This window comes from Delphinus delphis, chromosome 14 (genome assembly GCF_949987515.2).
Source record: "Delphinus delphis chromosome 14, mDelDel1.2, whole genome shotgun sequence".
NCBI lineage: Eukaryota > Metazoa > Chordata > Mammalia > Artiodactyla > Delphinidae > Delphinus > Delphinus delphis.
The window spans coordinates 79,769,104-79,791,933 of record NC_082696.1 but is presented as its reverse complement, the minus strand read 5'-3'; the positions used below and the strand labels follow the sequence as shown (position 1 = coordinate 79,791,933).

Sequence of the window (22,830 nt, the reverse complement as noted above, 5' to 3'; positions counted from 1 at the left end):
AATAGAGCTTCAGACCCTCTGAAGAAGCTCCTTAGTAAATAAAAGTGTAACTTTTCACCCTCATGTGAGTTGAGCTTTGTGGATTGCTGGAACCACTGCACGTCCTGTTCTGGGGTCTTTTCTTCTTGTGGAACTTGCTCTCTGCATCCTAACTGGGGGATGTGGGGTAACAACTGGTATTTAGAATTGCTTGCCTATGCATTTTATGTTGTGCTGACACTCCAGAAAAAAGTCCGTGTAAGCCTGAAATGGCCATGACGGGAGGAACCATGGTGACCTTAAATACCACATGCATGTCTATCCTTTAACAAGTAATTAAAAAAAAAAAACTCTATTTTTAAGCCGCAATAGAAGCAATTCACTGCACCTCTGCTTGCAGCAACAGAAATGTCTAACAACCTAAGGTTTTGGTGGGAAATGTGTTTTACTTAAGTTCAAGTCACAACACCTAAGACTTTAGGTGAAGAGAGAAGGCGTAGGTTGAACTCAGCGGTAAATATTTAGCAATGGGTTTGGAGATGGTGAACTGGAGTCATAGGTTGGAATTCATACGTTGCTCTAGAACCCTCATTATTTTTGTTTCAAAAATATATTATGTATAGACATAAAAAGCAGAGTAGATGTTCAATTAAATACCATTTTCCGTATATTTTGTTCCTATAAACTCTCAAAAAAGGATTCTATTAAATCTTGTCAAGCAATTTGACACCTGCTCATATATTTATATTTTGTTTTACAAGATTAGCAATGCATCCAGGGATGTGAAATTACCATGTTTCATCTCATGATATAGAAACCAATCCTGTCTCAAAGGCAGAAAAGGGAGCAGTGTTGGAGCTTCATAGACCTGCGTGGGTCCCGCCTTTATCATGTTAGCTCTTTGCCCATTTGCAAGTCACTCTGTGACCCCCAGTTTTTCCATCTATAAAATAGGAACGATAGCACTTCTTAGAGCTGTTGTGAGAATGCAAAGCAAAAAAGGACACGTGTGTAGGTATGTGGTAGGCATGCATACACACACACGTCTAGACACGCACATACACACTAGTGGCTGGCATGTGTAGACGGCGCCATGTGGATGCCCAGTGAGAATAGCTGTTACCGTCATTCTCCTTCTCTCTCACTCACTCCCCGCTCCACTCCTTAACGTGCTGGTTTTTGATCTCTTTCCCTCCGACACCCTTACATCCTTAGCACATGCCATTTCATCGAAAAGCCTGGATTCTCTCACGTTTCACTCCTGAACCTCAGCATTTCTTGAATAACCCTCCTTTCCTCTTGTCTGAAACAAACTCTACTTGTTTCCACCTTCTCTTTCTTCAAAGCCTTGCTCGTCTCTCTCCAGCCTCTGCATTTTCACTTTCCTCCGTTTCCCCTCCTGTGATCCAGCCCTGCTGCCATGTTCCTCGGTTTTCCTCAGACAGAGTGGTTTCTTTGTCCCCCCTTGGGTCCACGCTTTCATATTGGTCATCGTTTGGCTGGTGGCAGGAACTGTTTTGTTATTGAGGGACTTTTAGCTTGTGTCAAAGGAGAAACAGCCCTGGGGCAAAATGATTAACCCCCAACAGGATGCACTGTTCCCGGCCCTGCAAGCTCGTGGCTTGGGAAGATCCGTGTAACATTCAGCTAGAAAGCCACTTATTTGCCTTTCAAATTGCTTTTTATATTTGTTCCATTTAGTTTGGGGCCACATAAGGCCCCCCTAAATTACTCACATTTCAGGTTGCAATTAAGAAGTCCTTTTAGTGCTTATGAATTGCATTAAGAAATGAAGCAAAATTTTAGTGAAATTGCAAGATCCATGAATTTTCTCAGGACTAGGGTAAAAACTGTACTATCCAACTTTCAAAGCAAGTATTTTCAAGTGTATTTTGTACAAGGAGTGCTGAAGTTTATTCTCATGATAATGACTTTTAAAGAGTAATAGATAGAAACTCATTATTTATCGTTGGAAAGGACTTGATCACACCTTGGTCCTCCCCACATAAATGAATTCTGTAGAGTTGAGTTCACGTGAGAAGGCAATCCAGATGGAATGAACAGTTTTAATATGTGTGGTCAGTCCTTTCTCCTATTCATTTTGAAATCGAAGTGACCGTCCAGGTTTCGGGATCTGCCTTAGGGGCTGATAAAGCATTAATCCAGAGCTCGATAAAATAAAATGCACATTAAAGACCTAAGCTGTACCTTTTTATGCTCTAAAATATGACATCTTCCCATTTTATTGTTTGGAAATAGAGGAGATATCCTGAATCAAAATAATTATACCTGTGAAAATCATTCTACTTGAGAAAAATTGTCAATCTGTATACAAGTTGAATAAATCACTCAATTAATGTACTTCCTGTGATCGGTATGGATTCTTGACTCTCACACACTTTAAATTACTTAATCGAATTTTATAGCACTGTTTTCAAAAGGATGAAGTGTTATTTCTTGGCTTCTGTCACTATGAAGAGTAATACAGATTAGGTATTTTAAATGTGCATTTTATTTAAAATACGTACTGAAAATGTTGAAAAGAGCAAAAACATGTGTCTGCTTTAAACAAGCATATATTTATATACATATATATATAGTCACATATAAAAATCGGTTTTTAATTATTGGTCCTTAATTCGGAAATTGGCTTCATAATAATTTTGAACACTATATTAAGATAGCTGTCAATGTATGGACAAGTATCTTTTCAGCTACTTTTATACATCAGAGGACATATTTTTATCCCTATATCAGCCATCTGCATTTAGTCAGTTCAAAAATGAAGCATTACCCATCTTACTTCATCATTTTAATTTGTTGGTCTACTTAAATCAACCTTAGAAGACAGCTTCCCTTTGCTACCTATTTGGTATGGACTTCCCTGTTGCAGAGATAAATTATGAACATTGTAAAAGTACACACAGAACTCACCAGTGCATTGCTTCTTCTGGAAGGCAAGTGCTTGAAGTGTCCCTGAGTTCACTGTCCTGACTGTGTTCACTCATTCAAATCCAGATCTCTCTACTGAGCTCTTGTTCTCTGTGCTGCTGTGTTCTAGGCACCAGAGATACAGCTCAGTAAGAAACAAGAGACGGAAGTCTTTGCCCCTGTGGGACTTGAGAGGCTTGTTACACTGGAGGAGTCCAGACAGGCCCGCTCAGAACCACCAGGCGTGCACGTTCGCGATAACGCATCAGTTTGATGTGAGGTCCATTTCAGTAACTGTGTGATGGGTTTGCTCCTGGGTTTTAAAATCACTGTCTTGTAAGAGTAACCAGGTTTTCCTTGGACAGATGTGCTGGTATCAAAGTGGATGTGACCTGCTGACTGAAGATCTTTTCTGACCCTAATGTTTTAGGGTTCTCCCACCATGTCTTTCTAGAAGGGGATACGCAGCCCCGAGAGCGACTGATCAGCTAGTCCTTAGGGGAAAACATCCCGCTCGCTCCCGCTCGAGTGAGCACCCTAGTGTCAGAACACTGTGTTCTATGCACCACCTTGCCCCTGGAGGGTCGGCGCCACCTTCTCCGCTCCTGACAAGGTCGCTGTTCCGTGTCTGCCTCTGGGTCTTGGTGTGGTGTTGTACCTTCCTGAGCTCTTGACACTGTCGCTCATTATGACACCATAGTTCTTAATCCTTTCTTTGTGGCACTTAACCTCTCCACACCCTCCCTTACCTGCATCTACCTTCACTGTGCTGGTGGTATTCTCTTCTATACTTCCTGCCAACTAGCCATCATCGAAAATTAAATCTGCCTGTGTTATGTCCTTCCATCTGTTTGTGGCATATTCATATATATATATATTTTAAATTATGTGAAATTCTGTATAAGAAATTACCTGGAATTAAATGTGTACTTGCTTTAAAAAGTGTAAGAGGAATTAGAAAAAAAAAATTGAAAACTTTCATCTTTGTTCAGTAAAAGCTGAGAGTGTTTTAAAGTTCTTCAGTTAAAAAAAGAAAAGTTTGAATGCCAGCAGATGGAGGTCAGCTTACTTCCATACAATAGTGACGTATCTTCACGCTTCTTAAATTTGTATTTGTAGTTTTGATCTTTTCACCAGGATAGTTCATAGCATGTGCCCAAGGTTATTTTTATAAATATCTTTTCAGATTTTTCCTATTTAAACATAAAGTGCAAGGGAATGGTAATTTATAAAAGTCTGCAGCCAGAACTATTCTTATCACTTATATGGATTTAATTGTAGCAATATAGGCAACAGCCTTTCCTAAATCATTTACCCATGTTGTTAAGATTCATAGGCTGTGAGCAGATATACTAGGTCCAGCACTACCAAAAATGGATAACTTAACAGAAAGTCACAACTTCATAGAAAGTTAATGAAAAGAAGTACGTTCCCTTCTGCCCAGTTCAGGAATTCATTCTGCAGAACTCTACGTGGCAGACATTTCCCTGTCTCTTGTAGCCCCTTTTGGTAATATTCCTTTTACACACATCATAAAAAGGACTTGATTTTGCTTCCAAAGGCCCAGGTAGGGGTTTTACGTCTGTTTTAAGAGGAACAGTAGGAAGGAAGAGATCCTTGTCAGGCCCTTTGGGATTTCATCGTTTCGTTTGCCCTGCTTCTTCTCCCCACAGAGTGCACCGGCAGGCCAGCCCGACGCGGTCCCCGCCCGCAGACACAGCCTTTGGCAGCCCTCGGGGCAGGCAGCTCCCACAAGTGCCAGGGAGGAGCGGCAGTGCAGAACAAGGTATCCATAGAGAGAGCACTGACAAAATCTCGGATTTGAGAGCCACCTCTTTTTATACTCCTTCTATTGAAAGAATAGAATCTTGATGATACGTAGTGTGATGAATCCTAAGAAGTCAAGTGTCTTAGAGTTTTATTCCCGGCACCAAGTTATAACAGTTCGTGGCCTATGTGCTGTTTTTGCTGAGTGAGTGAATGAATGAATTTTAGATGGTCAATTAAAAGAACAGACTGCGCCCTAGAGGTACCTTTTCCAAAGGTGCAAAGGAAGAAAATAAAACTTTAAAAACCTCAGTACCATGTGGTATTTTATGTGTTAAAGGAAGACGTTTTTAACCTTGTTTTAAAAATGTTTTTAAATGAGGCAATCGTATTGAAGGCTTTGCTAGTGTTTTTTTTTTTTAATTTACCTGCAATACCTTGTATTTTTTATAGAAGTTTGATGGTGAAAAACTGGCTTAGAACACACATTTGAGTGTTTTTTATCAGTTAACATCACTTAAATTTCCCTTATTTTAAGCATGTACACATTGTGTTTTATCTTCCTAGAAAGAGAGATGTTGGGGGGTGGGCAGGTTTTAGTGGAAATTAAATTCACTAAGCTACCTGGCCTAAGAGGATTTAAATACCAGGTTAAAAGGGTCACTGTTTTCTTCATGTGACCCAAGGTGCTATCCCATTTCTCAGTAAGTGAAATGATCTGTTATCGGTAAATGTTATCACATAAATATTACCAGAGATTTGTTAAGCAGTTTAGTGAAATACTGTTTAATTGGGGGTTGTAATATGAACGCAGTGGACTTCTATTTAAATCATGTATTGAAACTCTTCATCCCTGTGAAACAACTGGAAGGTTAACATTTTGCATATTTTTCTCAACAGTGTTGGTTGTTTCTGATGTAAAACTTGTATATTTCCTTCTGTACTGAGGGTGCTGGGTATGTGTTTTACTCACGCAAAGAGCTTTACTGAATGTATCACCGAAGTGTTAGTGGTCTAAGAAGATAAATACATTGTTTCAAAAACTGATCAGGCAGAGTTTGTACACAGAGTACTTGGTTATAGAAAAATTAGTGTAGATTTGAGAAGTATCAGTATATTGACACAAAAATGCTGCTACAGTAAACTCTGGATTTGTATTATTTTTTAAAATCATATATCCTGTTGATATATCATACTTTAGTATTCAGGGTCATTATAAGGGTATTCATTTACTTAATCAGGAAAATATGAGGCTATGTGAAACTCTGACTTTCTTTTCTGAAATAACAATGAATTCTTTGGAATTCTCAGTTCATGTGTTTAACAGACTTTCTCTTATCTGGGAACATTTTGAGAAGATAATTCATAATTAATGTTATTAAGACTGTAATTAGCAGTAGCCTAGATGAAATTGTTTTAAAATTTATTTTTTTAAATGTGGTGTTTATTGAACTTATCCATTCATGAACTCCTGTTGCACAACTAAAAGAACTACAGGTTCTAGTGTTCCGCTACAAACTCAGTGTTACTGGCCATAGTGTGCCAAAGATTGATATCCAAAAAGTCATTTGTTTCTAAAATTCTTTGCATTTCCTCCAGTTGCTAAAACACTTCCGGTTCAAAAGTATGTAACGGTACTGCATATAACACTCATATAGTGAGATTATAGTTTTATTATTCTGTAGAAATAAGAATTGCTTCTACAAAGTCAGATGGATTGTGTGCTGGACTTTGGTTTTTATAAAAGCTCATGTTCTGTTGTTGATATCAGTCGACATTACTGTTTATGATATTCGTATTCACAGTTGTCTTTCAGAGAAATCACCAATTTGTAAAGATTGAATTGAGGTGGGAAGAAAGGAGTGACTGAGGATGAAATTGGTGGAGTTATTTTGATAGTTAATATCACAAGTACATTCCTAAACACTTGCTACTTGAGGTTCCTGAAGTTTATCATCTTAAGAGTCATATAGATACAACCTTTAAAATATGACAACAAACATGTATTATTGTAACTATGTATTCTTCTATAAGTAAAATGGATCTGGTTTACTGTGTGATAATACTATGTGCTTTGGGGTGTTTGGTAAATGATGATACTGTCCTCCTTCGTCTTATTATGGATCTATTTCAAGCTGAACAGTTTACATGACATCTTTGTGTGTCCTAGAATATGTTTTTAAAAGTAAACTTCTAATTTGCTTCATGGATTAGACCGAATTTAGCTGTTGTCTAATCCATTTGAGATGGATTTCATTGATGTTCTTAGGGCTGTGGAATCATGTCATGTTTTTCTTTCCATATTATATGTTAAAATTTACTTCTGTCTGCCATGAAGACTGGTGCAGAATGCAGCTTACTTGCAATCAGTGAAAGTTCTACCACACTTGACTTCTTTCCAGTTTTCTTTTATGTATATTTGTGTTTTTTTTTTTTAATTTTTAACAAAGGGTAATTTTCTTTTTTAAAAAAGATAACTGAGTTGATAAGCAGTTGTTGGTTAGGAGCAAACATTTCAAATGGTTTAGATTCCTGAATAGTGATACAACTTCCTGATGAACTTATAAAATAATTTTATTCATACACAGTTTCTGGTTACAATTATCTACATTATTTTGTTTAGGATCCATAGATTGTTTGCATGCTTCTTGTTTGGTTTTTTTTTTCTTGTAATTCAATTTTACTACTCTCTCCTTGTGCGATAAAACAATTTATATTATTTTAAAAGCTAACATATAATTTGAAAAGATACACTTAATTTTTGAAAAAGTATTTTAATGTTTCTTTTAAAAATTAGTAATGCTAGCCTATTTGCTACACGGAATCTGATTATGTTGAAGTATAGTTAGGGGAAAAGAAGAGGTGTGATAACAATGCAGATTTTGAGATAAAGTCGCTAAAAAGTAGCCTTAAAGTTTAGGTAACTCAAATGGTATGTGATAATTGAGAGCAAAAACTTTCAGGAAATTCCTCTGGGTATGTTCCAATGTTGTATTACAATGTAGCCCTTAGGTAGAGTGAGACTGAAAGCAACATAATTGGTTGCATAAAAATGTATGGTTTTCTGAAATCAACCAAGTGATTTTTGTGTGTGTGTGCAACCTAGTTGTCTTTTTTAAGAGGACGTATTTAAAGATCATTCATAAACTATAAACTAACACTTGATGTGCCAGTTATGTTTTATGCGTTCTGTTATTAATTCTGCTACCTAGAACTAATGGCACTCCCCTTCAAAATATCTAGATAGGCCATTATTTCTCAGTAAATGGTGCACCAACAAGGAGGCAGAGAAAGGCTTAAGAAATGTCTGAGAAATACAGTGTGCAAAGAACAATTTCACTTTGAGATATTTTAATATAATTACAGTAATTTGAGAAGGAAGAAAGGATTACTTAATTTAAAATATATTTTTTTCCAGGTGGAAAATGTTCCTGAATATTTTCCACAGTGAAGAGAAAATGCCTACTATCTAGCAAAAACATGGAATTTATTTTTTTATTATATGCTTTTTCAATTATCTGAAATGCTGTCATTTTTTAAATGAAAATGTTAGTTATGAACGTTAAATATGCTTTTAAGTACATTTACAATAAAAAGTCACAATGGATTAAGGTTAAAATGTCTTAGTAAAGCGAGTGCTGTAATACTTTGCAATTCTTCAAAGGCAAGAAAAAAATAACACAAGATATACTTTTCAAATGCCAAGTATACAATATTAATTCCCCAATGTTTCTGTTTTTATTTAAAATCTTTAAATTGTTGCATTCATTCTTTCTTTGATTGATTTTAGTACCATATTGGAGATTTCCTCATGGTTTCTCATTGCAGTTTACCATGTCACATTATATGTTACGTATTTTTGTTATTCATGCCGTTGTGTTGATTCACATTTCCATGTCTAACTATAAATTTGCTGATTTCTTTCTTTTGTTTCCATCATTATGTGCATTTAATTCATTGAAGAACAAGAAAAATATAACTCATCCACAAAAGGTAAATATTAATGTAACTTTTTTAACAATTTAATATTGTTCCTTTTCTCTCATAGTATATGAGTAATCTAACTGTATTTATTGAAATAATGAGCCAAACTATTTAACAGATAGCTTTTTCCATGCAGTGATTTGGAAAGGCATTTGGTATTAACCGTTTTGTATGGTGAGCAGTTCACATCAAAGAGGAGAAGATTAAAATTAAGAGTATTTTTGCTTCAAAATGTATTTATCCACACTGACAACTAGAAAACGATTCTCTTTGGAAAAGAATAGCATATTTGTGATATGTTTTTGTTTATTTGCATTCCCCTGCTCTCATAGATAAAGGGTTTAAGTCGTACCTTCTGTGGTGCAAAGGAATAGAAAATCCTTGGGTTTTCCTTCGAAATAGCAGTAACCTTATGGCGTATTTGGCCCGCTGCAGTCATGCATCTGGGAAGTAGCTGCCGGGATGCTACTCCTCTTGGCCTCAGGAGGGTTAGAACACCCATCAGTTCTTTCTTCCTGAGGGACACAGGAGGGAAACCGTTCAGCCTGCTGTGTCGGCACCTTGCTGACCTGCCTTGTGGTCCTTGGGATCACATTTGATGTTTGGTTTTTGGACTTGAGTCCCACGTAGATGCAGACCTCCTCCGACTGTCTTGGGCCACCCTATTTGGTGTTACTGTTGGCTTGATCATTAAATATTTGAATAGGAGTTTTCAGCTTAATGAAATAATATTAACAATATTAAAAAGTTATATAATGCTACATAATTTAATAAAAGTATTTACTCAATGTTTATAGATTCGTGATTGAATTAATTTGTTGCCCATAGTAACCCTCAGAGTTAGTCCTGAGAGGGCCATCATCCTTATTTTATGAAAGGTAAAACTCAGATTGAGAGACATTAAGAGACTTACCCATTCATACTGGTGATGTGACCTAGACTGCAAGCCCAGGGCTCTTGCTTTGGACCTCCTTCCTCTATACTTTAGTGCATCCTATTTTAATAGGCACAAATCCCAAACATATATCCCTAACTCCGAGTAGATTGAGGTATGTGTTACGTCTCTCAGTGTCATAGATTGAAAATGGGAGATAATATTCAATTACTTATCTCAGTTTGAATTTATAAACATATATTTATATTCCGGCACATAATACATATTCTGGCAAAGTGTCTGACATACTAGGCAATAAATAGATATTAATAAAAATCAAATGTTATTCAGTGAGATCCAGATGCTTTGGTCCCTAGGTTTTACATAGATTTCCGGCTATCTTGCATTTTTAACTCAGGTATCAGAAACACAAATTTAGGTTAAGTAGTACAAAAATGGCCAATACATTGGTACTTATATTCAGAAGAACTTATTTAGATTTGCAAGATAAATTTTAGTTTGCTGAAAGCATTAAATTTTATGTTGGAGATGGGTCATGAGCTCATTCATTTAGCCAAAAGGAAGAGAAATGTAATAATTCTTCATCTGGAGAGCTCTTCCTTCTATATTATTACTAACCAAAAGCTATAATTTGCTAATCAAAACAAAACAAAATTCATGGGTTGTAGGACCTCGGGTGTTCGAAGCGTGCCCCTTTACAGCCTCGCTACACAGCGCATCAGGTCGTTGCGTTTTAACAAGGTCACTGTGTCCTGGCTGAGATGTGTCATCACTGTACCAAGTCTGCCTTGGACACAGGGTGTGGATAAGCTTCAACGGGATGCACCCCAGGGCTGAAAACCACCAAAGAGGCGCATCCCCAAATGCCGCCGGGAAGGCAGAGAGCAGCCCAGGATGCTGTACCTTCCCCCTTGGGATTTAAGGGAGCACAGCTTAGCAGGAAAAGCTTGGGAAGCCAGGAAAAGACAGACGCAAATTCAAGAGATTTCTTTAGAGTCCAATTTTAGACTCACCTGCCCCATAGGAAAGAAAACGTTTTATTTTGCATAGAACCCCTGCTGCTGTGAGCTGATCTTTTCTGGGGTCGCTCATATTGGAGAATTGAGTTATCTTGAGTGTTCCCTGGGTGATGGGGCCTGGCCCAGCCATGCTGAGCTAACGGCACAGGCCGCCGACCCCTAGGGAGAGTTGGTTTTTGATGAATTGAAGACGAACTTGTAAGATGTTCCCAGTTCGTTGAGGCTTACGAGGTTTCACAAGATGCAAGATTTTCAGTGTTAAAACCAGGACAGCTCTGGGCGAACTGGGAAGGTTGGTGCCCCTCACTGTAGGGAACCACTATATAATTGTACAGCATGTTTTGCAAAGCCCTTCCAGCGAGGTATAAAATACCGTGAACATTTTTAACGGTAGATGGAATTTCTAGGGCACTTCCTCTATGTCAGTGACTTGACTGAGCATGTCAGGTATTCATCTCATATTTGTACAACCACCTGAGACATAACTCTTCATATCCTCATTTGCCAACGGAGGAGAGCTGAAGCTCAGAGAGATGCGAAACCTGGTCCTGTGTCAGTCTTCATTTGGGAAGCGGTAGGACAGGGAACCGGGCTCGAGCCTCACTCCAGAGACCTCGTTCTGAACCACTCTGATAGGCAGCCTCTCCCACATTCGGCATTGACCGAGCACCCACTGTGCATCAATACCACGTAATTATGGTAATAACCTGGGCACAGCCCTAAGGAAGGTGTGATGACTCCCTTTATAGAAAGAGGGCACGGGGGTTACGAGGTTGCCCACAGTAGCGAAGCTGCTATAGGACAGAGCTGGACAGTGACCCCACGGCCCGTGTTCTGTCCCCTGCCTCATGTCACTGTCACATCTTACACTCACAGCACCAGGAGGCCCTCTTAGGGGCCCTACCTCCCCCGGTGACCTGATTTGGGGCCGCGCATCTGAATCTTCCAATCCCTGGCGTGCTCTTCAGGTGAAGCTTGCGCCTTGAGAACAGGAAGCCAGTGTATTTGGACAAAGATAACACAAATTTGGGGCTGAAAAGTTAACTGAGGAAATAGAAATGTTCCTAGCAGGTTATTTACCCTTTACCTCCCCCCTTTATGTTGGAAACTAATAGACCCTATCTTTTTAGGATTCACAGACTGTTTTATAGGCATATTTGAAATCATTCATTCTAAAAGTAAGCCAATTTTTCCCTCTCTGCTACATTTCTTGGACAGTTTTAAAGAGCCCATGAATGTAGTTTGGGGGCATCGAAATAATGATATAAGAAGATCAAAACAGAACCAGAAATTAAATGACTTCAAGGTGAGAAAAAATGTTATTATCATAATAAATTTCTAATTTATATGCCTTTAAGATAGTATTTCTTAAGTGCATTAACTTTTTGCCTTTTGGAGGCAATTTGGAATCATAACAAAACGCATTATACTGCCTTTTCTACAAATATGAATTCCCTTTATCATAAAAAATGTGTAATTTACACACACAGAGAATGAAAGGCAGAGTTCAAGTGACTAAACGGTTTAAACAGGAATAAAGAGCAAATAGCATCTGTTGCGTTTTGTTTTCCTGTTTTCGCTAATAAAATATATAATAATTATTGCAACCAGGCCACTTAAGAGTTATCTCTAGTCAACTGAATTTTTAAACTTCTATTAAACAAGTGCTCAAATATATTACCTATATCTGCTTTTTGAAATGTTGACAAGAGCAGTTTGAATGTTAAGTCATGCAAAATGTAATTTTTATGGAGCTATCAGCATGAACCTTAATTAGGTGTAATTCATATTAAAAAGTAAAAATCATTTTAATAATTTTCTGTTACATTATTTATTGTTTAAGTAGTTGCACCCTTAGTAGTATACCATGGTTATGAAACACGTTATAGGAAAATACTATGCAACTTGACTTTTGCCAAAATAAGTAAACTAATTTGTATGTATATTCTTTACAGGCAGCATTTTTTTAACTGTCATTAGGTAGAAAAGGATTCCAACTTTATTCACATTTTTCTTAGATGCATACTGAGTAGGTGCATATGACCCAGGTGATTCATTTGTTGTTATTGTGCATTAAGATTTCAAGTTCCTTAACCTTCTAGGGCTTTGCTTTTCCTGAACACTTACTATGAATATTCATGAATGTTTATTCATAAATATTTAGAGCTCCATTAGTAAAAGTGTCTAATTGATCCATTTCTCTTTTTGTCACAAACCCAGAACTATGGTTGTCATTCTAGCCTTCCCTTTAAACTTTAGGGACGTAGTAAAGCAACCCATGTAAAACAGTTCCAAATTCTCGGTTTTGACCCTTTTTTTCCATTCCGCTGATTCAAATGTGAATATTTATAATAGTAGTAAAGACTTTTAAAACTTCAAAGTATTTAACACTTAAATCAGCCAATGGTCAAATTGTCAGATATGCCCCCTTGAGGGAGAACATCGTTGCCCCTTCCTCCCTGGGGTCTGTGGGTCGTGCAGGAGAGGATGCTGAGAAAAGGCTGATATCTAGCCATGAACAGACTCTTTGATTTTTCTCCTCTAAAGCTGTACATTTCCCCTAAATATCGTACATTTTTTTTGCAAGCTTTAAAATTTGTAAACACTTTTTACAGAAAAGAAGGGAAGAGACATTGAATTTAGTAGTTATGCCACATTGAGCCTTTCAAGATAGATTCTGTGGCCATCAGCATAATTGGAATAATGAAAAATGATGGATAAACATATTAGAGATACAGGGGATAAACAACACGACTCCTTGGGGAGTGAGTCTGTTATTCCCCGAGAAACCTTAATTCCATGGACTACTCTGCATGCTGAGTATGTTCTAAGCAGTGCCTCGTAAGGAGGACGGTGCTCTCTTTCAAGACAGAAATACATTTAAAAACTGTTTACTACATCTGTAACTCTATTTCTGCTTTGTAGATAAGTTCATTTGTACCCTTTTTTTAGATTCCACATATAAGCGTTATCACGTGACATTTGACTCTCTCTGTCTGACTACTCAGTGTGACAATCTCTAGGTCCATCCATGTTGCTGCATATGCCATTATTTCGGGGAGGGATAAATTAGGAGAGTGGGATTGACATATACAAACTACTATACGTAAGATAACTAACAAAGACCTACTACTGTATAACACAGGGAACTCTACTCAATACTCTGTAATGGCCTATATGGGAAAAGAATCTTTAAAAAAAGTGGATATATGTATATGTATAACTGATTCACTTTGCTGTACACTTGAAACTAACACATTGTAAATACTCCAATAAAAATTCTAAAAAATTAATCAAAACAAAAATAAAAGCAAGAGGGATGAGACTGAAAAAAATCATGTGCCTAAAACCAGAGAGATGTTACAATGTAGATGTAAACAGAAGGATTTTAAAGCCAATTTTTAATGCCTCTGTTCTGTTTAGAAACACCATGAGCAAAAGTTTTGTTTTAAAAAAAGACATTTTGTTCAAAGACATGATATAGGAAAATAATAAATAGGACAAAACATAAAACTCTTTAAAAACTTTTAAAAATAAAAAGCTGTTTAACTCTGTGTAACACAAAAGGGCAAGGTAAAATGACAGATTTTCATCTGACTCCCTTATCTGTCCAGTATCTGATTAATATTTTCAGTGTTACTCTGGGACTTGGCAACTTTGACACTGAAAGTGAGATCTGGGTCTGGAAATCCTGAGCTTTGTTTCAGGTAGTGGAGTGAAAATCAGCTAAAACAAGAGACAGCCTTGGGGTTTGGGCTGCAGCAAGATTTGAGTGATGATACAGACAAATTACCTATTTCCCCTATGTCAATATTCCATTTCAATTACCTATACTAAAACACAGGCTGTTTTCTTTAAAAATCCTTAAAGGCAATGTGGTTATTCACTAAATGTGTTACTTACTTGTGTTTTATGTTTCTCATACTGGATAGATGTTATATTTTATTTTATTGTTTATGTAACTGTAGCATAATCCTTAACATTCAAGAGAATCATGCAGGGGTGCAAGGGAAACAGTTTTGCACATTTCTACCCTTGCAAATTGAAATGCATTTTATTCTAGGAAAATGACCCATTTCTGGCATTTCTGTATAGTCAAAATATTTTAAACATTTAATCTTTATTTATACATACTGTATATGTCAGGGGAAAGGAGGTGGTGTGTAAGTATTCTATCAAAGTTGCTTATTATACTCATATGACTCCAAAGATAAGGATGAACATGAAAGGACTACATTATCTTTTAACTGGAAAAAAAAAAGATAGAAAATAACAAAAAATATAACCAGTAAATTTTTCCCCTTAACTTCCATGGTTTTGGTAAATTGGCAAATAAAAAAAAAGTAAAAATGGTGGAAATCAGTTAATTGACTACAAGAGAGTAAGTCATTGTAGTTTTCCATTTTTTGAAAATGTGAAAAAAATATCAATACCCTATTGAACTAATACAGAGTCATAGACTGCAACCGCGGGAAGTTACTCTAAGTTACTTTCTCTTCCCTTTACAAATGAAAACTCCGTAATGGACAGATTTCAGGACTGATCAAGGCCACGGTGACGGATGCTGATGCCACTAAGGTTGTCATCTCTGCCGAACTTTCCCAGTCCTGAGTTCCGACCATTTCACTCCATTGCTTCCAGATGTATGGAAAGTGTTCACACATCTTAACAATTTGTATTCCTCTAAAGTCTAGAAGGCTGTGTGTAGAGACTAGCATTGCAGTCTTGAATTTTCAAATATAAAAACATCTTTCTTTCTCTTCAGGCTGTGCATAGCTTATAATGATTACAGATGCAGTCAGCTAAATTTTTTCATCTTTTATTACTTTATAATTTTCACGTTTCCTATTGTTTATTGTATTTGAGTGCCCACTAGTACTGATTTTTGACAATAAAATGCTTCGGAGAAGGGGTTTTATCTGTGCTGTCAGTAACTGAGACATTGCAAGTGCTTCCTCCATCTGTTTAATTCTACCTGACAGCTTTCAGTTGTGTAGTCATTTATCATCGCTCTTTCTGAGACACGCACTGGACCAAGGTCGGGGCTTGACTGTCCAAACTCGCATTGTATCAGTAACAGCAAGGAAGCAGAGGCGTTAAGTTTTCTATCATAAAGTGTGACAGCACTTTGTAGTTAACTAGATGAGCTTAGTTATCCTGTGCAAATGTTACCATGTTTCACCTTTGACACATGAACTAGCTAACCTTGTTAGAAAATAAAATACTCATAATCTTTTTACTTCAATATATTTAATAATATAGAAATTTTCATTATTCCTATTCTCTTTTACACTATTTCACCTGGAACACTTGAAAATACAGGCTTAACAATATATTACATGGATTATCTTTTTTGCCTATAAACACAAGCATTTGAAATTTCAAATTCATGTTAATTTCTAGATGCATAGGGAGAAATGTGAAAGATTTAAGGACTTTGAAGAGCAGAGCATATATATTTTTATGTATATTTATATATTGTAAATAATTGTATTTATATAATTATAAATTTGTGAATAATATTTAAACCACATTTATGAAAATTTAATGTTTAACATATTATCAAATTACACAGAATCATAATATTCACAATATTTTAAAGCAAGTCATGAATGTCTGCTAAGTCAAAGGAGTTTCCCAGAAAATCACATTTCTCTTTGGAAAAGGTGGTACTACAGAAACTTTTCAGTGGTGGGTTAAGGAAGATTTATTCATGATTCTTAAGCTATCTTTTTTTTTTTTTTTTTTAAGTCACAGGCCTATTTAATAATCTTATGAAAGGGATAGATCTAGAAAAATGCATACAGACACAAACACAATATTTGCAAATGACTTCAGCTACTTCAGTTTCACCAAAGATCATCTATGATACTAGAATTCATAGCAAAACATAAGGCATGAAAAGAGAAGTAATTATTTTAATGTCTTTATTTTTAATAATACCTAAGACTTTCCATTAGAAAACTCTAATAAATTACTTTTTAAATTGTATTTACTTTTCTCACCTTGCATGCTGCAATCAGTTATTCTCGTTGAGTTTAGAAGACAAGAAATTATTTCATAATTGTTTTAGCTTAACCTCTAAAAAAAGTTCTAGTTTTATACTTTCTTACTTGTAATGTTGAGCTGATATTTGATATATGTACATTCATTGGATAAAAATACCAGAGTTTAAAAATAACAGTGGATATAGAGTAAAGTTGATCTAAAGAAAACAGATTAAGTTCAATACATATCTTTTAGGTAAATTAATATTTGCTTTTTAAAAAGCACAATTTATTCAACATCAAACACATCAGTCAGCTTGTAGAAAGCCCAGTGAAAAGTTCCAGCTCTTAAAAAAAAGCTTCTGTATGAAATTACAATGTTAATTACACCCTAGGGGCTAGGAGAAATGAATTAGGTTACTATCACTCTAGGGGCAATTATAACTGAAATAGCTGTACTATATGTAAGCTATATTTTCATTAAAAGACTAAGTGAAATTACATGATAATTATATTTGTCATAGAAAATGAGAGGGGTTATTTCACTCTCTAGTATGTAGCAGTGTTTGAAATTTAAAAAAAACAAAGAAAACCCAGAAGTCCCCGAATTTAAAATCTTTTTAAAAAGGAATAGTAACTGACACTTCAGTGGTTTTGTGGGTCTCCAAGGCTAGCAGTATTCAAAATGCTCCTAAAATGTGAGTTTAATGCTAGGATTTGTGGAAGAATTAGAAAATATTTTATTTCGTGTTTTAATTTTGCTATTGGTATTAAAATTGTTAATATAGAAATTTTAAATGATCAGTAATCATTCTTTTCAAATTAAGATATTTGAGCTCTCTGGGCTGTGGTTAATTTTACTTTTAGTGAGATACTTAACAGATAATCATATTCCAAGGATTCAATTAATTTCTAATCATTACCAAATATCTGTTATTCTCTCTATAAATCATGTACCTTAATCATCATGTCTTCTGGTTCAAACTTGTGACAAATATTCTATTTTAACTCATAAATTTTTCTTACTATTTAGATTGACACACCCATAATCCAGTAACGATGTCAATTTATTCCACAATATACAGTTGAAAAAGAAAATGCAAAATAAGAAAAATCTGTAGAAAAGTTAAAGAACTGCCAAATTAACACTGAAGCCTCTTCATTGATGTTTACGAAAAACAATTTTACTGAAACATGATCACGTGTATAAACAATTATTTTAGAATACACACGAGTGTACACATAATCAGGAAATAATGAGAAATGGTTTTTTTAATGTTAATTATATGTAATTATCTGGCTTTTGATATGAGTAGGTCAATGATAAGCTGTTTGCATTTTGCTTCTGATCTTGGAATCCGAGAGCAAACAGTGAGGACATAACAAACTACCTTTTTGCTGGCGAGTCAAGGGGTCTAGGCATGACTTTGAAAAAAAACTAATTTGGAGATTTCCTTTCTTTGACAGATTAGAAGAGGTCAAATTTCACTTGTTTAGGAACAGAGATAGTACATTAATCGTTTTTGGAAGGTCAAAGCGAAGTCATTTAAAACCATTTTAGGGATTTGGTTTGTTGTTGGTATTTTTTAAAGTCTTTAAAAAGCCTGCTACTGCTGCCATTTTCCTTTGGTATTGGCCTTGGTCCTGTCTGTTCTGCCTCTGCTTCCATACCCAGTGAGTTTACTCTGAAAGCAGAATGACAGCTGTCGCCACCACCAGCAGGTCTTCTTGAGAGCGATACAACACACAGAGCAGCCTTGTCCAAGAGTAAAAAAAAAAAAAAAAAAAAAAAAAGACCACATTTAATAAAGGGAAAAAAAGAAATGAAACGAGTAAGAAAGAAAGGAAATCGCATTTACCTTTGTAAACTTTACAAAAGCCTGCAGAATTGCTAGTCTGGATGCAGTTGGTTTTAGAAAAGAATAAAAACAAAGTATAACGGAAAGTATCTAGCTTTTGACAAAACAATCTGCCTGGAGAGTCTTCCAGGTTCATTAGATGGAAAGCCGTCCTTAATTCTTGGAGGTGAAAATCGTGGTCTTCTCTAAGGGGCATCTGGAACCCACAGGTACTTTGCTAATCACACACCGCCTTGAAAAGAATCTGAATTCTCTTGCTTAATTTTGTCATGGCTTCTTGGCCACCAGCTGCTGCATCCCTCAGGCTCACCCTAGGAATTCAGTGTCCCCATATCTTTTCTTAATAAGCTTTTTTCCCAAGCCCAGGGGGGAAAAAATATAGGATTCATTTCAGTTAGGCTACCACTGTGTTCTTATGATTTAGTTTCGAGTTTTGCAAAGTAAAGATTTAAAATCAACCATATCATAAGCTAAGTAATTCTATTTAAAGCAATGAGGTGTTGTCCTGGCAAAGGTTAAATCACCAGAACTGCTTCGAGCTGCTCCAGGCGGTACATCTTGGGAAATAATCTTTTCAGTGTCAAGTAACTGACCCCTAAGAATTACATGATGCTAAACGTAAAGGTCACAAAGCTATGGGCTAATCAACGTCAAAAATTTCTTTAAATTAATATCATTGCTGAGAAGATTAAGCTAACACCATTTAAATCTGCTTTTATCACAAATAGAGATTACTTGGAATTGCTTTAAGCTTTAATCGTAGAGTACAGCTGATTACAGTTCATTTGACTTCCTCAAAGCTCGAAGCAGGTGACCCAGGAGCTACCACGTCACAGGCAGATGGCAGAAAGAAGACACATGTACATTTTTCTCATTGGGTATACAGTCTTCTATAAATACAACTCACATTTTTCAATAACTTGTCTCAATTCCTAATTCTCTTGAGTAGCATTTTGCTTTATATTACTTATTATGACTCCTTATATATTGTCAAGTAATTAATACATTTCTGAACTGCTTTTCTCAAGATCTCTATTGAACCATCCTTTAGTCATAATAGTCATCACTTACGGTCTCAAGTCAACATTTTCAAAGCAAGTGTGCGTGATTGCTTCATCCACATAACTGTGACATTAGGGATTGATAATCGTCTAATTTACTGAATTTAAACAAAGCTCAACATCTAACAGCTTGGTGTGAAAATTACAAGCAAAACATTTACCCACACATTTCACAGCATGTATTTATCTCCTGGGCTATGAGCCTGTATTTGAACACACAGTAAAAGCTACATATTTACTGAATTTTTATAACAAGTGTCAGTGCCTTTTATCAGGGATCACAGGCCATGTTTAATCACTGCAATGGAAAAAATGTGTCAACAAGTGTCTTTATAAACTCCTTGTAAGACAGGAAGTCAGCACTCACCTCAATTAGATGTATCAAAATGTCCACTCTCCTTTAAATCACAGGGCCTCTGAGCAGAAGCCCCAGTACATGAATTACAAAACAGTATGGGTTGTGGTCAGATACAGGTGTATATACACAACTTAAAAATAAATTGTAGCACTTGTTGCAGAGATTGGCAAGAGATAAGTTGTGAAACATAAACGTAGGTCTCACAACGCAGGTATACGCACACGACTGTATTCTTCAGTCTTCATTTGTAAGAATGTAAAAATTAAAGGCAGGGTTTTAAAGCCAAGCTGCTTGTGATGGATTCTGACTTAAAATAGCTCATACTTTATTGAAGGCTGTAATTCTTCCCATCTAAACAATCACTCCTGTTACTTAGGAGATGATAAAGGCGTAACTGGAATACACATGTTTATTTACAAATTTAACTTAAAGAGCTGAAGTTCTATATCACATTTTCAAAAAGTATGAATTTCATTTATGTTTTCTTCAGAGATAGAAAACAAATCTTTTCTCTTAGCAAGTCCGTTTTTAAGAATGGCAAATATTCATGAAAAGCGGCTGGTAGAAATGAAGGATTTAATAAGAATGCCTCAGAAAAGCAGGCGCTCTTCCATTACAAGAGTTTTTAAGTGACTCCTGCAGCTGAGGGTGTCACATGGTGTGCATGCATGTAGATAAACACGTGTATCTCTGTGTGATGTGTTCTATCTAGATGTACAGGCAACAACCAGTTCATTCAACAGGAAGCATATTTTCACAATTAAATTCGGTTTCACTTAATGACTCATGAATGGAACTGAGATTATTTCATATCCGGTAAAGACATAGGATCCTTAGCTTTTGTTACTAACCGTTGTGTCCCCCATTCTGTGCGATTTGAGTCACGTTCCTCTTTAGAGCGACAGTTGCTAGCGTTGTATCTTCTGCCTTTTATTTGTTAATCGTGTGATTTCGAAATTTTATTTGGTTGAAGTCGTATCAAAAGCATTGCAATCTTAAACCATTCGGTTCCTCAGAGGTGCTTCGGTGTTTTAATAGACTCCCGTTGTGTGTTTTTGCAGCAAGCTTAGTAGTGGAGGAGCGAACGAGACAGATGAAAATGAAAGTGCATCGATTTAAGCAGACAACAGGGTCTGGTTCTAGTCGAGAACTTGATCGCGAACAATACTCCAAGGTAAAACCAGTAACCAACCAATAGTTCCCCTGGTAAAAAAGTACATTATGGGTAGCAGGTAGGACCAGTGAGCACCAGGTTACAGGAGAGAGGTTATCCTTCAGGTGATGCTCTTGCATCATAACCTCTCTCCTCTTGATATTTTCACAAGATATGTTTAGTAACATATTGTCTATTAACCTGGATTAAATGTTTTATTTAAAAAGAAAATGAAAATACTTGATGTGAAAGTCACTTGATGATCGATTGTCGTGGTCAAATTCACATAAATAAGCAAGATATGTGAAGCCATTTTAAGCCATTTTATTGCTTGAATATCACTTAATATTGTATTTTAAATACTAAGATACAGATTTATACTCTTAAATACTATTTGAGGTTGATATTCTTATGGAGATTTCTTAGTGAATAACAGAAATTATGTGATGTGAGATTTCTTATTGATCTGTCTTTAGTGAGAAAAATAACTGATTTCAAAGTCTCAGAAACTGAGATCCACCCAATTTCAAGTGAATAAAAATTTAATTTATATTTCAATATTATTTTGTATGGAGGCAATAAGGAGTTTATAAACTGCTAACTAGCATCTGATAATTTTGATCAACATGTGCATAGAATTTTATACTTCATGAAGCAATTTTAAATTTATTATCTGCTTTATTTAAAAACCTTTTTTTTAGAATACTACAAAAGTGGCAGCAGCCACTACAGGAAAACCCGTGTTTTAATCTGATGTCAAGAATACTTTTGGAAGTAATGACCTTTTCGAAATTCAAAATTAAATAAAACGTTGTTAGCTTGTTATATGAACCTAGAAAAACCTACTCATTTTTAAATATTGGAGGTTGTTCATTATATAGCCAGATATTCAGGGACTAACACAAAAATATGGAGGTGGTGACAAAATCTGATTTGTCACCAGCCCACCATAGAGCCATATGTGCTGGATGCCATCTTATCACTTTATATCTTAGTTTAGTTGCAGAAGGGTTGCAACTGGACAACGTCCAAGGTCGCTGTGATTCAGCGGGGCTCAACTCCCAAGGAGTCTGAAACAGTATTTTAAAAAGTAAAATCAGTAAAGAAAAGAAAAAATCAGTAAGCAAAATATCTTGATGTTGCAGAGTTGCTGATTCCAGCTCCACATAGTTTTTCCTCCAGTTTGTTCTTTATGATATTATTACTTCATCTGCTATTTGTCTGTCTTTATGGATATCATCATCATTTTTGCTTGCTTTTACCACAAATGCAGTAAGAATTAGGAAGCAGCATAAGTTAGGTTTGCTTCCTCCACTGTCGCATGTTCTTATTTAGAAACGATCTTTAAAGCTGGAAATGTTTTCTTAATTTCTTAGCATTATGTCAAAGGACGAGGTCAAATAGAACAGTAGGGATAGGCAGAGCCAGTGCAGGAAACAAGAAAGAGATTAAATAAAGAATCAGCGTAAAAAGACTGAACGCCTTTTCTGAACTAGGCCTCACATCATTAATCCATTGATCAAAAACAAAATAAAAAATAAACTATAAAATGAAGTCCCCTAGAAGTCTAAATCACCACTAACACATATTCATAATGAAATCAAAAGTAGGTGTATCGGGCTCCCCTGGTGGCGCAGTGGTTGAGAGCCCGTCTGCCGATGCAGGGGACACGGGTTCGTGCCCCGGTCCAGGAAGATCCCACGTGCCGTGGAGCAGTTGGGCCCGTGAGCCATGGCCGCTGAGCCTGCGCGTCCGGAGCCTGTGCTCCGCAACGGGAGAGGCCACGACAGTGAGAGGCCCGTGTACCGCCAAAAAAAAAAAAAAAAGGTTTATCTTG

General features: G+C 36.2%; 1 protein-coding gene across 21 annotated transcripts in view; it reads left to right on the top strand.

Moving 5' to 3' along the window:
• The window catches only part of RIMS1 (regulating synaptic membrane exocytosis 1), a 474,653-nt gene that overhangs the window by 349,843 nt on the left and 101,980 nt on the right, over window positions 1-22,830 (top strand). For 8 of the 21 annotated variants that reach the window (XM_060030374.1, XM_060030370.1, XM_060030377.1 and 5 more), the window contains 2 exons: window positions 4,584-4,696; window positions 20,902-21,014. In XM_060030374.1, coding sequence (XP_059886357.1) covers window positions 4,584-4,696; window positions 20,902-21,014 — 226 coding nt within the window. Of the gene's footprint in view, window positions 1-3,340; window positions 3,524-4,583; window positions 4,697-20,901; window positions 21,015-22,830 lie in introns of all 21 variants that reach the window. The other 13 variants (XM_060030365.1, XM_060030367.1, XM_060030371.1 and 10 more) reach the window with 3 other exon arrangements.